The 14,151-nt window shown below is 31.6% G+C and overlaps 2 protein-coding genes across 2 annotated transcripts; one reads left to right on the top strand and one right to left on the bottom strand.

The window, feature by feature from the left end:
* Positions 1-5,060: 5,060 nt before the first annotated feature.
* On the bottom strand, positions 5,061-7,756 carry LOC112520496 (protein STRICTOSIDINE SYNTHASE-LIKE 13). Its single transcript, XM_025128936.1, has 4 exons — positions 7,386-7,756; positions 6,051-6,332; positions 5,577-5,744; positions 5,061-5,460 (listed from the first exon to the last, which is right to left on the bottom strand). The coding sequence occupies exons 1-4, from the start codon at positions 7,754-7,756 to the stop codon at positions 5,061-5,063; spliced, it is 1,221 nt and encodes a 406-aa protein (XP_024984704.1).
* Positions 7,757-10,629: 2,873 nt separating this feature from the next.
* On the top strand, positions 10,630-14,123 carry LOC112519396 (B-box zinc finger protein 25-like). The gene is made up of 3 exons (XM_025127483.1): positions 10,630-10,978; positions 12,249-12,578; positions 13,690-14,123. Exons 1-3 carry the CDS (start codon positions 10,796-10,798, stop codon positions 13,912-13,914), a joined length of 738 nt encoding a protein of 245 aa, XP_024983251.1. The 5' UTR covers positions 10,630-10,795; the 3' UTR covers positions 13,915-14,123.
* Positions 14,124-14,151: the final 28 nt, after the last annotated feature.

Genomic DNA, 14,151 nt, shown 5'->3' with positions numbered 1-14,151 from the left:
TTAACAAAATAATTTTTTAAGATAATAATTAAGTATTTTTATTAAAACTCAATAATAATCTTAATTATATTTTAAATTTTTTATATTTAAAATAATGTTTATCATGTATTTGATTATGTTTATCTGCATTTGTTACACAAATTCAAACATGAAGCTTTAATAAAATGTACTCATGCATGTTCTACTTGTTTTGTAATCTTGAATTTTAAGTAATATGCATCAAAACATAGTACTTTATGTATAAAAAAATGTTTTTAAGAGTTTTTTGTCAAATACTTTATAATATAATATAGATTAAATATTTTAGAAATGTAAACTTGTTCAAGTGTTACTTACTATTCCGCTAGTTTGTTTGTAACTCGATTTAGAAGTGTTTATCGATTGAAATAGGTTGAAATCCAATTGATTTATGTTTCCAATCCAATCCAATTAACATTAGACATCCAATTGATTATTTGTGAATTGGTCAAAACGGTTTCATCTATTGGATATTATTATTAGTTTTTCATTAGATTAATTCAATATTTTGATACAATTTCCAACCAGTTAATTAACTATTTCAACCAATTATTTATATATTTTCTTAATTTATTTTTAAAAACTACTTATAAATATCAACTAAAAAATAATATTGTATAGTGATAATAGTTATATATATATATATATATATATATATATAGTTATTAATTGGATGGTAGTTGAATGATTATTGGATTGAACCGGTTTGGTTTTTATTAGATTATGTACTGTCATCCAAGAACTGACGGATCCAATCTAAATGTTGAAATTTTGGAACCGTTCCAATTACAGTTAGTTATTTGATTATAGTCGATCATATTCTAATTAGATCAGTTGACTTTCTGCTTACTCCTAAAGCTCAACTAATTCCACAAAGTCCTATAAACAACGAGGAAAAGAAAAACCTCATCGACGTTGGAGAAAATCAAGTTGGTAACCTTTGGCGGTGTTAGTCCCGGGCCCTATCTATACTATATTATAAAGCATTTGACAAAAACTCTTAAAAACCATTTTTTATTCATGAAGTATTATTTATTGATGCATATTACTTAAAATTCAAGATTACAAGTAATTTTGCATAAGTACTATTTATTAAAGGTCTATATTTGAATTCGTGTAACTAACTGCAGATAAACATAATCAAATACAGGATAATAAAACATTTTAAATATAATTAAGATAATCATTGAGTTTTAACAGAATGTTTAATTAGTATTTTTGTATAAATTACTTTGTTATTAGACCTAAATTAAATTATAATAAAAAATTGAATTAAAGAGGTTACAACAAAAAAAAAGAACTATTAATTTATACTATATTATACAGCATTTGACAAAAACTCTTAAAAACCATTTTTTTATGCATGAAGTATTGTTTATTGATGCATATTACTTAAAATTCAAGATTACAAATAATTTTGCATAAGTACAACTTATTAAAGTTCCATCTTTAAATTCGTGTAACTAACTGCAGATGAACATAATCAAATGCAGAATAAACATTCTTTTTAAATATAGAAAATCTAAAATATAATTAAGATAATTATTGAGTTTTAACAAAATGTTTAATTATTATCTTTATATAAATTACTTTCTTATTAGACATAAATTAAATTATAATAAAAAATTGAATTAAAGAAGTTACAAAAAAAAAACAACTATTAAATAGTTAATTTTATACTAATATCGATTTTATTTTTTTTAAAATTTTATGTCATCTTCAAATTTATATTCATTCAAAAATAAAAACATTATCGCTCTCTCAAGACCATACAAAATCGTATTATATCGATAGAGACAAAGAATAAAAACTAAACGTTAAAATGAAGATTTATCTCGCTGCATTGTACGAGTACCCTTCTAGTTACTAGTAAAGTAGCCGTTCAAGGTTTTATTTAATTTTTTTGTTATAATTGATTATCTAATTTTATTCTGCTCTTATTTCTTGAATAATATAATAATATTTTAAAAATATTAAATACCATTTTATATAACTCACATAAATTTTAAATTATTCGATGAACATATGTGACTTAAGATAAATTAATATTCTATTTGTTTCAAAATAAATGTTCACAATAAAAATGATATATAGTTTTAAATATGTATAATTATTATATCATTTTAGATAAACAAATAATTAGTTTAATTTATTTATTTTATCAACTTTTAAATATTTATGCATTAATTAAAAATAAATTTAATAATTTAGTTATCGAAAATTAATTTTGAAACAAACATAGAAATTTGTGAAATCAAAATATATATATTTGAGACCAAAGAAGTTATAAGAATTGGGATTTTTTTTGGTTTAAGCAATAGAAAAAAATAGAATGAAAATAAAAACATCAGGTAATGAGAATGAGAATGAATTTTTTAAGCAATTTTTACAGCTATTTTATTTTAGTAATTTTAGAGATTTGAATTTTTTTTAAAACAGAAATTCGGGCTTCTAGGAGAATGAACCAATTATATTATATAAATCAAAATCTTATATTTAATTATATTAATAATTGTTTAATACCTCTAACCAAACATCCCCTAAAATAGGTATGAGAATATGGCAGGGACTTCAATCTCATCCTCGTCCCAATCAAAGCGTAAAAAACAAAAATAAGTTCAATTGTTTAAAAACTTCCATTTTCCCTTAATGTTGGCTCCTTCAAGACTTCTTACCATCAAATTTAATAATCCACCGTATACTTGACAATAAAATGTAAAAGATTTTTTTTTAATTAATCTGGATATCCAACTGGCTATGCGAGCCGATTAATCTCAGGACGATCACATGCTTTGCAAATAGCTTGAAATCACCGCATTTGAACCTCTGTGGCCACAAGGGGATTTTTACTCATTTAACTTGTGGTTAATAAATAAATAATACACATATGTAGTATTAAATATTACATATACATTATATCCAATCCTTTTTGGATACCCGCGGATACCTAAAATTAAAAATCGAAACCGACCCACGAATACCCGATTTTTTCAGTTTTTCGGTTTTTTGATTTTCTGTTTTCTCGATTATCAGTTTTTTAGGTTTCGGTTCAAACGGTTCACCTCGATTTCTCGATTTTCTGGATTTTTTGAACACCCCTACCGTGAAATCTCTAGCCCTATCAAGACGGATACACCGAATTTCCCAATGAATGGGTCTCGTTTGCATACCTACCCTCAATTCCTCAAACACAATCCACGTTAATTAATGTATGAAAGGCGAATACAGTGGCTTGATGATAGAGTGGGCCAGCCCATAAAGGCCATGTGGGCTTACCATCGGGTCAGTGTATAATGTATATGCAAAACAAAATACTTTTTGACATAATACTTTTATTTAAGTTATAATATAGGGTTGAGTTCCAGTAAAAAAGAAAATTAAGGGCATTCGGAAATATTTGTTAGGGGCTATTTACCAAATATTTACCCAGTAAGTGCTTAACGGTAAAATTTAACATAATTATTTACTTACCGGGTAAAATTTTAGTCCACCAAAACGACATTGTATGCAACAATTTACTCGGTAAACGGTTACCGTGGTAAAAGTCGCCGTCCTCACTTACCGGGTAAGACTCTTGGTCTCTGTCTCGCTCTTACAGGGTAAGATTTTTGGTCCTTATCATATTCATCCGGTAAAATAATATTACTTAATAAGCCTTATCCGGATAAGCATTTGGTAAACGACCTCTTATACATTTATGCCCATAAGGGTATTCAGAAGATAATGTCTTATTCATTTGGATATGAATTCTTTAAATTGGCGGTGTTTATGATAAGCCACATGTCTATGCTAAGATTAGGTTAGTTATTCGGTTGCATATAAATTAACCCATATGTAATAATGTATGACATTTAATGAATACATTATAACTTATTTTAAACTCGTTTTATATTCTAAAAATACGATATTTAACATTGCACCATTTATTAAATCACTAGCCCGGGGTCCATTAAGTGGATCAAAAACAAACGTCTTATATTATGTAAAATTATTTCGTTTATAAATATAAAATGAAACTTTTACCAGTAAGTTTTTATTAACAAGATAAAAATGAAATTAAGAACTTATCAGTATTAGATTCAAACCCACCATGTTCATTGCATAGATTCCAAATAGCTTAAAAAATATATAAGGGTTTTATCGTTTTGGATAAATAATTTTAAACGTTATATACATGATGGTATGCAATAATATGCGTGGTTTCAAATATTAATCGCTCAAAAATAGCAGTTCATCATAGCAACTAGCAACCCAATCATGACCGCAAACAAGTCAATACATATACCCTGTAATAATTGTTGATGAGAAAAAAAGTTGTTTGAAATTAATCATGTCCAGTATTATTGAAATATATATTTTAAATAATATATATAACTACATATATCTCCATTTAAATTAGTGTTCAAGGTCTATACGGTTATAATTAGGGTCGTCCCTTAGCATGTTAAATGTGAGATTTTGAACAGGACACCCAAAAATTTTGGGGCCAAATTTTACATGTGTTTAGGTCTTTTTATCGACATATGTAAAACTATAGCCGAAGTTATTTAGGTTCAAATCATTAATTGTTTGGTTTTAGGTTCAAATCATTAATGGTTTTCTGTTTAGTTTCAGATTGTTAATCGTTTAGGTTTCGTCCATTTTTGTTCTTAACAATTTAACATATATTCTCTGTTATCTCATTTATGCAATGTAATAAAAAAAATTGGATGTAACAGGGCCTCCAAAAAGATTGGAATGTCTCTGGTTATAATCTGTTTAAATTGTATAAATTCGTTAAAAAGGTAAGCTCTTACATCAGTTTGGTTTTCGGTTGAGTTGATCAGACGTCAAAACTTGAACAGCCCGAATGGAGTAAAATAAATTACCTAAAAGGTTTGAACCAACTTGTTTGGACACCCCTTTTCAGGTGTTCTTTTTTTATTTATATCTCAAAGTTATCAAACTTAGAAATCCAATACATTCAAGAAGAAAAAAAGGCAAATATGAATCAACGAACACGTTTAAATGGCTTATTACAATCAACAAGTTATGAACCCAGATCAAGGGTATGGTAGAGTTGCTATGTGATTATGAGCCACTGTTCCGATCCACAACGTCCCATTGGCTTCTCTAACTTCACTAACTAGCTTCATAACGACCCCATTCTTGTCTTCAAGAACATCCAAGATCTCCCCTTGTTCGTCAAAAAGGGATATCACCGAGTACATTTTCATTCCCATAACCCGAGCCAAATAGCGCATCTGAAATGGCAATCGAAAGTATACACTCCTCATCCAAGGGTTGTTCGTCAGTACTTCTTGAGCCTTAGTCCTACAACAGTCGATAGCCACCCAAAATTGACCCTTTTCGTTTATTCTTATGTTGTCGGGAAATCCAGGTAAGTTCGCTACCAGCTCGACTTTTCCTCTCTTTTCACCCTCTATCCACAATTTCATAAGCCTAAAAAAGTCCGACAAACTCTTCATTATAAATACCATCAATTTTTTTAGAAACACGTAATTTTTTATAATATTTTAAAATATGACCTCATTGACGCAACGAGTTTATAAAATTACCTGCAATTTGTAGTCTCGGTAAATAAAAGAAAGGATTGGTCCTTGGACAATTGAACTCCATTCGGGAACGCCAACCCATCCAATACAACATGAGTCGACTTCGTCGGAGGGTCATATCTTAAAAGTCTTCCACTTGCCTCTCCTTCCAACATTATGAAAAAATGGTTCCTAAAATAATACCAAATCGACATCAGAGTTGTTCATCGAGTCTAAGTCTAAATCAGGTGAAATTCAAAACAACGAAATCAAAAATCAAACCAACAAATTTGTTGCCCCGACTCATGAAACTGGTAAACGGGTCTTAAAGCATCTACAACAAATTTGAAAAAACCTTTAAAATAGAAAAACCGTTAAAATTAAATATCGTTTTCCTTAAAACTCGACTTTTTGGTCAATTTTTAGAGAAATTATAATTTTTTTTTATTAGAGATGCCGTTAAAGAACACCAATATATAAAAAGAGTTATGAACTTACACTCTATTATACTTCTTGCTGGTATCTGTAAAAAAGATGGAGCCATTGCTATGTATATCGAGATCGTTTGCAAAGATTATGGGTTTCCCGTCAATCTCGGTGGCTAACGGTGTTGCATAGCCACCATTAGGGCCAACCACCATAAGTCCGTAGTATGCATCAGCAATGTACAGATTTCCATTACTTTTGTCAAAACGCAGTCCAAGTGGCCGTCCGCAAAACGCTTCCATCTTCCATTGCTTGTATGTCGTCGAATCTTTTCCCGTAGCACATTCTTCCGACCTTTGCAGGTCGTAGATTAAGCTTTGTTACTTTTACACAAACCATGCATATCAAGGGCACATATACGTGCATACATATATACATAGCATCGTATACGACATCTATTTGTAAAACATTAATTATAAATCACAAATGCATTAAGAGTAATTAGAAGCGTACTCGCGCAATGCAGCGAGATACATCGTGATTTTAATATTTCATTTTATTCTTTATGTCAGTCGATGTTATAATATGGCTTTATGTGATTTTGAGAAAGCAATGATGTTTTTGTTTTTGAATAAAATATATAGACCCATTCTCATACGCATTAAAACAATATAGCATATTTAGACATTTACGTACAGTTTTAAGTGACGACATATAATTACAAGTTTTTTTTATTTAAATATAAATTTTAATTTTTTTTATCAGAAGTTGTATTAAAATTTCACATCATGTTGAATCCGCAAATTACAAGACAGGTTCAAATAAAAAGAACAAAAAATGAAAAGATTGAAACAAATCTCAACCGTTAGTTGTGTTCTATACAATTAACATGATTTAAAAAATGGTTAAAGCAAACCACAAGGTGGTGTCTGATTGGTTTGAGCTTGGCTCTAAAGGTCAAAAGTATCAGGAGGTCACAGATTCAAATCCAAAGAGGAATAAGAATCCATTTGTGGCCACAGAGGTTCAAATGCGGTGACTCCAGGGCTATATGCAAAGCAGATGGTCGCCCTGGGATTAATCGACTCGTATAACGGGTTGGATATCCAGGTTAATAAAAAAAATGGTTAAAGCAGATTTCCCTCTATTTTTAATTGAAAATGGGTGCAATATAATCTAAATTGGAGCCAAATATATTATATCAGAAACCGAGCAATTTTATTAATTTTAATTCGACATCCATATTATCGTGTTTTTCATTCGTTTTTTATCCTTTTTTTTTCTACTTCCATTTGGACCGTCATCTATATGTATGTAAGTATGTATCTTTTTTAAACGTTATTTTTCTAAATGTTAGACAAGTAGAATAACAAGTCAAAACTATAAGCTTAGAAATTTGAACGTTACCATTTTTTAGACACAAGAGCGAATGTTTCCCATCCTCGATCTTCGCCTAACCACTTCACAATCCGACCATCAGCTAAACCAGTATACGGTCCATGTCCTAACGGATCAAATTCCAACGATTCGGGTCCAAACACTTGATCCACAAACTCCAAGTTCCCGAGCCCCAATCGGCTAAGATTGTCCTCTGGCCAACTCTCCATCACTTGGTTGTAAGGCGCAATGTCGTTTTTCACCGGTCGGAAATCATGTCCCCCCACCGGACTCAATTCAAAAGGGTCCATGATCAAAAACCCTAAAGCAATAGCAAGCAAAAGAATCAGATGTTGTTGCAATCGGCCATCTTCATGCTCCGTTTTGCTTTTCTTCTCCATAAGTAGACTGATTTTATCCCGACCTTTTGCGCATTCAAGGAAACAAATGAAAAAAGGTCAAAACGAAAGATGTGATCCGGGTTTGTAAATGGTATTGAAGCATGGATTTATGTTGTAAGATGATGGCATGCATTTGTTGTGAAATCATAAATAGGTTGAATTTAGGTTGGCTTTTTGTTGGTCATGAATTGTGCATTTGGTGATCTTGATGTGTTCTTCCTATGCCACTTTATTTTTTTCAATCTTTATGAATCTTTTGACCATTTCTTTACCGTATATTTATTTTTAAATAAAAAATAAATTCGATTTCTAAAGTTTATAAAAGAAGCATGTACTTGTTAAACCAACAATTAGGTTATGTCTAGGTGGCAAATGGACTTACTAGACGAATTGAATAACATATCAAATCAGATTAAAATGAAATTGGTAAAAAAAAAAGAGACTAGTTCGAGGCACGCTAAGTTGGGTGGATTACGAAAGCAGGTATGTCATCTTCTTGAGCATCAACTACACTGGTTTCACGGCCATCGGTGTCCCTTAGACAAATGGATTGTGCCCAGATTTAAATCGAGATCTCACTTATGGATTACAACCTCCTTACTACTCGAACAATTAAGATGGGATGATATATGTCTGTTCACCTTGTTTTCAACGAGGCATGTATTTGTAATTGAAAATCAAATGAATAGTCATAGCGGTCTTACCAGTTGTCTTTGATTAGTTTGAGTCTATTTAGGTTGCTAACATGTGGTGTTTATTTTAAACAATTTATGGCATCGATCAATCGTACCTTTTTAACATATATAGATTTGCATTAGAAAAGTTGTGTAAGCAATAATATACTTGCACAGTATATTACCAATAGGAGTATTCATGGGTTGAGTTGATTTGGTTGAAGACATTTGAACAACCCAACCTAATGTTTGTGATTTGGAAAAATCTTAACTCAACCCAACCCAAACCAAAGTGCAACCCAACCCAACCCGTACGGGTTGGTCGGGTTGATACTTTGGTATATTAAAATATTTTTATAATCTTGAATATGTTATTTCTCTACTCATAATTTCTTTTTCGTCATCAACCATTTGATACAACTTATCCATATTTTTTTACGTATATCACATTCAGTTAATTTTCTCAATTTACATATATATGTTCATAGTTACTGAACATATATATGAATGAGTTATACATAGATGTGAATATATTGAAAATTGTTGGATTAATATGATTATTAATTGTCTCAATTTATATGGAAAGCGTACATGATAATGTAATTGTCGTAATCCATGAATAATTGATCTTGCATATTGCATATTCTTATAAAGTTGTGGATCACCAAACAAGCAATTACAATGTTTCATTGTATTAAAAAAGGATAAGGGGTCATTTGAGTCAAAATTGGTAAGCTTGCTCTCAATACACCAAAAGCACGTTCAATAACATCTTTGAGTTGTGCGTGGACACGATTGAATCTCTCCTTCTTTGGTCAACGCACGTCGACGTCGAAAATCAGCTAGCCAAATATCTTGTATTGGGATATTGGAGTCAAAAACCCACGAGTGTTAGCATATGCAACATCATAAAGATCATATTTTTCTACATTTAACATGTAAATAAAAGTAGTGTTAAGTAAAACGTATAAGAAATTTATTATATTTAATACTAGTTATAAATTAAAAATACATGGTGAAAGAAAATGGAAAGCCAGAAATTGGGTTGAGTGCGACTTCTCTTAACATGTGATTGCATTCCAGCAGGTGAAACCAAAATAATAAAAGAGAATGGATGTAGTGATGTGGAGAGTTCTTACAAGGGGCGTCTCTGGTTTGGAGATTGTGCGCCAATGCGTTCCAAAAGATGGTGCGTCGTTGTATTCTTGAATCCAAAGTCGTCGGTTGTAGCCAATAGATGGAGAATCGAGAGATGAATGAGAGAGTAGAGTCAAACGGGAGAGTCGAGAGAAACGAAGAGGTGAGGGCAAGCATCAGAATATTGGCAATCTGAATCATACGGGAAGTGGGAGGGTGAAGGAGCAATTCAAGGTTGAATGAGCGATTCAAACATTTTTCATAATCTACCCAAACAAAAAAAAAATATTTGACCGATTCAGACCTTTACCCCTTAATGGTATCATTAAGAGGTAAACAAACAACTACTTAACCTATACTCCACTAAGTTCGATAACAAAATCCGACATGCACTAGGAGTCCGTAGAAAAGTTTGATTCATAAATTGTTCTACAAAATCATGACCCATGATTTTGAAATAAATTTGTTATAAATATCTATGTTCAAGACTCATGGTTAAGACAAAAATACATTGTCAAATGATTTAACTACGATACCACAAAGATAAAAACATACGGCAACTGTGGTGTCAGTTGGGAAGCAACAACATTATATATCTTAATTTTATTAGTATAAAATCACGAATTAAATGATACATACATACATACATTGTGAAGGTAATCTTCATAGTGTTTTTGCTGTGAAGGTTCGGATTATTTTTATATTCACAATGTTTTACTGTGAAGTTTCAAGTGTAAAATTACGGTCTCATGAGTCTCACGAGTCTCACGAAAACAGATTGGTCTCATGTGTATATATATCTATACGTGTGTGTATAGATATAGATATTTATTATATTGAGACAAAAATGATTCTCGAAGTCATTTTCGGGCAACTGAATTATTGGAAGATTTGAAATAAATGTACGTAAATGGATGGAATTTGGTCCACATAAAAGAAATACCAACCAAAATATTGGTGGCCACTATAATGAAACTCATTCCTGGCCATGGAAACTTGTAACAATGAACCAATACCACCGCCCTGCTGTCTTCACCTCTATCTTGCATTTGATCTCCAGAAATCCCTCCTCCTTATCTTCAATCTCTCATCCATATCCTCTTCTCTCCGAAATTTTAGGGTTTTACCCTAAATCCTTGGTGTTTTTTTGGCATTAGATCATCGAATTACACGTGGATGTGCCCTAGATCTCCATAGAAAATAGTTGATTTGATCTGGATTAAGGAAGATGAAGATTCAGTGTGATGTGTGCGAGAAAGCTCCCGCGACTTTGATCTGTTGTGCGGATGAAGCGGCGTTGTGTGCGAGATGTGATACGGAAGTTCACGCTGCAAACAAGCTTGCAAGCAAGCATCAGAGGCTGCTCCTCCAAACACTCTCCAATAAGCTTCCCCCTTGTGATATCTGCCAAGTAATTTCTCTAGTTTTTAATCATCTTTTAGAATTTGATTTCATATTATCAGATATATGTTTGAAATTGATTATGTTTCAGTATTTGTTAATCAAATGCGTATGATCAGATCTTCATGGATTACGATATGATTTGACATCAAAATGTTGAAATTAATGTTTATGCATGATTATAGTTATAGTTTGGTTAGAGATAAATCATATTGGAAATTGATGGATACGTATATGTGCACAAATATATACATACATACAAACACATACATAAATACATATATATGATGAATATGTCTACATACTCACGTGTGCTTTGCGTGTGTACGTATTACGTAGACACGAACACATGTACATGTCACTCATATATATACGGAATCATACTTTTACACACACATATACATATATAGAAGCTTTTACAAACCCAATCATTAATATAAACCAATCAACTTAGATATTTATAGAAATGATAAGAGTTTATTTATTATGATTTGAATATTTATACAAGATTAGCAGAGTACAGTTATTAATTATTATGATCTAATGCTTAATATTAAAAAAATAATGAAGATATTCATTAATGAATGTTGTGATTTTTTTATATGTTTGTATTGAGTTTGTAAATAAAATCATTTTTACACACACATATATATATATATATATATGTTAACATGTATATGTGTGTATGTTTATCTACATGGTCGCTAACTCACAAACTATATGTCTTCATGTATGTATGTATATATATGTATATAAATGTTAACATGCATATGTGTGTATGTTTATGTATATTGTATACATGATCGTTAACTCTCACAAACTATATGTCTTCACGCATGTATTTTTTTCTCGTTCCAAAATATACATACAAGTGATGTTGTTTAACAAATCTGATAAAATATGTCTTACTTAAAAGATATTTTATATATATACGGACAATTTCATTTTAAGTGTTCCATTATTAATTTGCTTCTCGTATCGACGAATTAGAAGAGATGTCAACCGGCAACTGTATCAAACGTTATCGTTAAGCAAAAAAGTTGCTTTACTTTTTTAGTAACCAAAAAGCATTTGTCTTCTTTATAGTTAACACCATCCACAAGGCTCTTGCAACCCCCTTTTAGCAAAATGCAAATCGATGCCATTGCTGTCTATATTTTTAAAAGTGATTTGTAATTATAATTTACAAGTGTGTCAAGAATAACTGTAAAAACTGATATGAAATATTCAAGTCTAAAACATGTGGGATGGTGTAACTGAACTATAACTCTGTGTTACAGGAGAAGACGGCATTTATTTTCTGCGTAGAGGATCGAGCCCTGTTCTGTCGCGACTGTGATGAACCAATTCATTCAGCCGGCAGCCTTGCTGCCAACCACCAACGTTTCTTGGCCACCGGAATCCGGGTGGCTCTTAGTTCCAGTTCTGCCCAAGAGGCACCTGAGAAGAGCCACCATGAGCCACCACCTCCCTCCAGCAAGAATGTAACTGATCATGTGCCACAGGTTGTTCCCATGAAAACTCCCACGCACCAAGTTTCTGGATACACTTCCCCATCATGGGCCGTTGATGACCTGCTACAGTTTTCCGATTTTGAATCCCCCAACAAGGTAACCAAACTACCTATATATCAAATTCAGATGAGAACCATAAAAATGTTAACAACTTGAAAATATATCTCAACTGTTATACATATTTAATTCAAAAATAAATTACCCCGAAACTATCTATACTACCTTATAAACTAAAAAACAATTTTTAATGCACAAAATACTATACATTTATGCACAAAGTCTTAAAAGTCTTAAAAATAACTCATAATGCATTAAGTACTACTACTTTATGCATTCAGTCTTAAAATCTCTTGACATATGGTACAAGTTACCAATGCACATTATTACATTTTCTTTTCATGTTCCCAAGATACTTTTGACACATTTCCCTCATGTCTTCACCCTCTCATACCTCTATGTTTTCTCCCTATCCCCAAGGTGAAATTCAAACTAATATTCACCATGAGTTATTAAAAGTTCTCTCATTCATCTCTCATTCAATTGCTCTAAAACTCTCGGTCTCGCTTTCGGTCTCTTGATTATTTGCTCTTGGTGTAAATCGAACACATTTGTGGAGTCGTTTAAATATATTGGATTTTAAATATATTGGATTTTAAACTTTCATACAATTTTTTTCATCGATAGATTCTAACTGGAATCATAACTCTTATTTATTCTAATTGTATTAATGTATAAAGATCAAGTGTAACTTATATTATCGTTAAATCTTCTCTAATAAAATAGCGAAACTTTAAAATCGTTAAAATTCACAACTCCGCATTACGGGGTACACAACTAGTGCTATATATAATTAAAATTTAGAGTCAAACAAAATATAAGGAAAAACAAATATTTTATCTTTGACATTCATATTGTTATACTTTTTGCATTTATTATTTTTGTTCTCAACTTTTTTTACCGTTCTTATTTGAACCCTTCGAACTAAGTCCATATCTAGAGGTATTAAAAACGTCTATGAGAATGTGTGGAAATCCGTTAAATTACTTTTTGAAAGAATGTTTAAGGGGAAAATGGAGTATCCAACATATATTGGGAATTAGTCTATACAAAGTGAGACGCTAACAGTCTTGCATGAGATATACTAGATTCATTTGGTTTGATTTGTTTTCATTGTGAGGTATTAAAAACATATTCCATTGGTATGCAGAAAGAACAACTCGAATTCGGGGAGCTCGAGTGGTTGACCGACTATGCTTCCGTGTTTGGTGACGAAGCTGCCGAAGTTCCTCAGCTTCCAGCATCACAATCGATCAACACCACCTCATACAGACAAACCAAATTCTACATCCCGAATAACAAGAAACCAAGATATGAAATATCGAACAACGACGAGGATGACGACGAGCACTTCACCGTGCCCGATCTTGGTTAGACTCGAAGCTAAGCTTATAGGTTTTCGATATTTTCCCGTGAAAAAGTATTTGTTTGGTCCCCGTATTGTTAAATAAATACGTTTTGATCTTCGTACTAAAACTACTTACTTGCCCATTGGTTCAACCGATATATAAGAGGGTTGAGCTGTCTGCCTTGGCTAAAATGTGGTATGTTTGCTGGAAAGCAAGACCAATGGGTAAAAATGAACTGAAACTGAGTTATGGTAGCAAAATAA

Source organism: Cynara cardunculus, assembly GCF_001531365.2.
Source record: "Cynara cardunculus var. scolymus isolate 2C chromosome LG 10, CcrdV1, whole genome shotgun sequence".
Classification (NCBI taxonomy): Eukaryota; Viridiplantae; Streptophyta; class Magnoliopsida; order Asterales; family Asteraceae; genus Cynara; species Cynara cardunculus.
Note: the sequence above shows the minus strand (reverse complement) of the source record. Positions and strands in the feature narration are given on the sequence as shown.

What these genes read in the sequence shown, in the direction of transcription:
- LOC112520496 (XM_025128936.1), bottom strand. Translation starts at nt 7,756, where the DNA reads ATGGAGAAGAAAAGCAAAACGGAGCATGAAGATGGCCGATTGCAACAA. An exon ending in AGCAAGAAGTATAATAGAGT is followed by an intron (nt 5,745 to 6,050) that starts GTAAGTTCATAA and finishes GTATTATTTTAG; the next exon opens with GAACCATTTTTTCATAATGT. An exon ending in ACCGAGACTACAAATTGCAG is followed by an intron (nt 5,461 to 5,576) that starts GTAATTTTATAA and finishes GGACTTTTTTAG; the next exon opens with GCTTATGAAATTGTGGATAG.
- LOC112519396 (XM_025127483.1), top strand. Translation starts at nt 10,796, where the DNA reads ATGAAGATTCAGTGTGATGTGTGCGAGAAAGCTCCCGCGACTTTGATC. An exon ending in CCCCTTGTGATATCTGCCAA is followed by an intron (nt 10,979 to 12,248) that starts GTAATTTCTCTA and finishes TCTGTGTTACAG; the next exon opens with GAGAAGACGGCATTTATTTT. An exon ending in ATTTTGAATCCCCCAACAAG is followed by an intron (nt 12,579 to 13,689) that starts GTAACCAAACTA and finishes ATTGGTATGCAG; the next exon opens with AAAGAACAACTCGAATTCGG.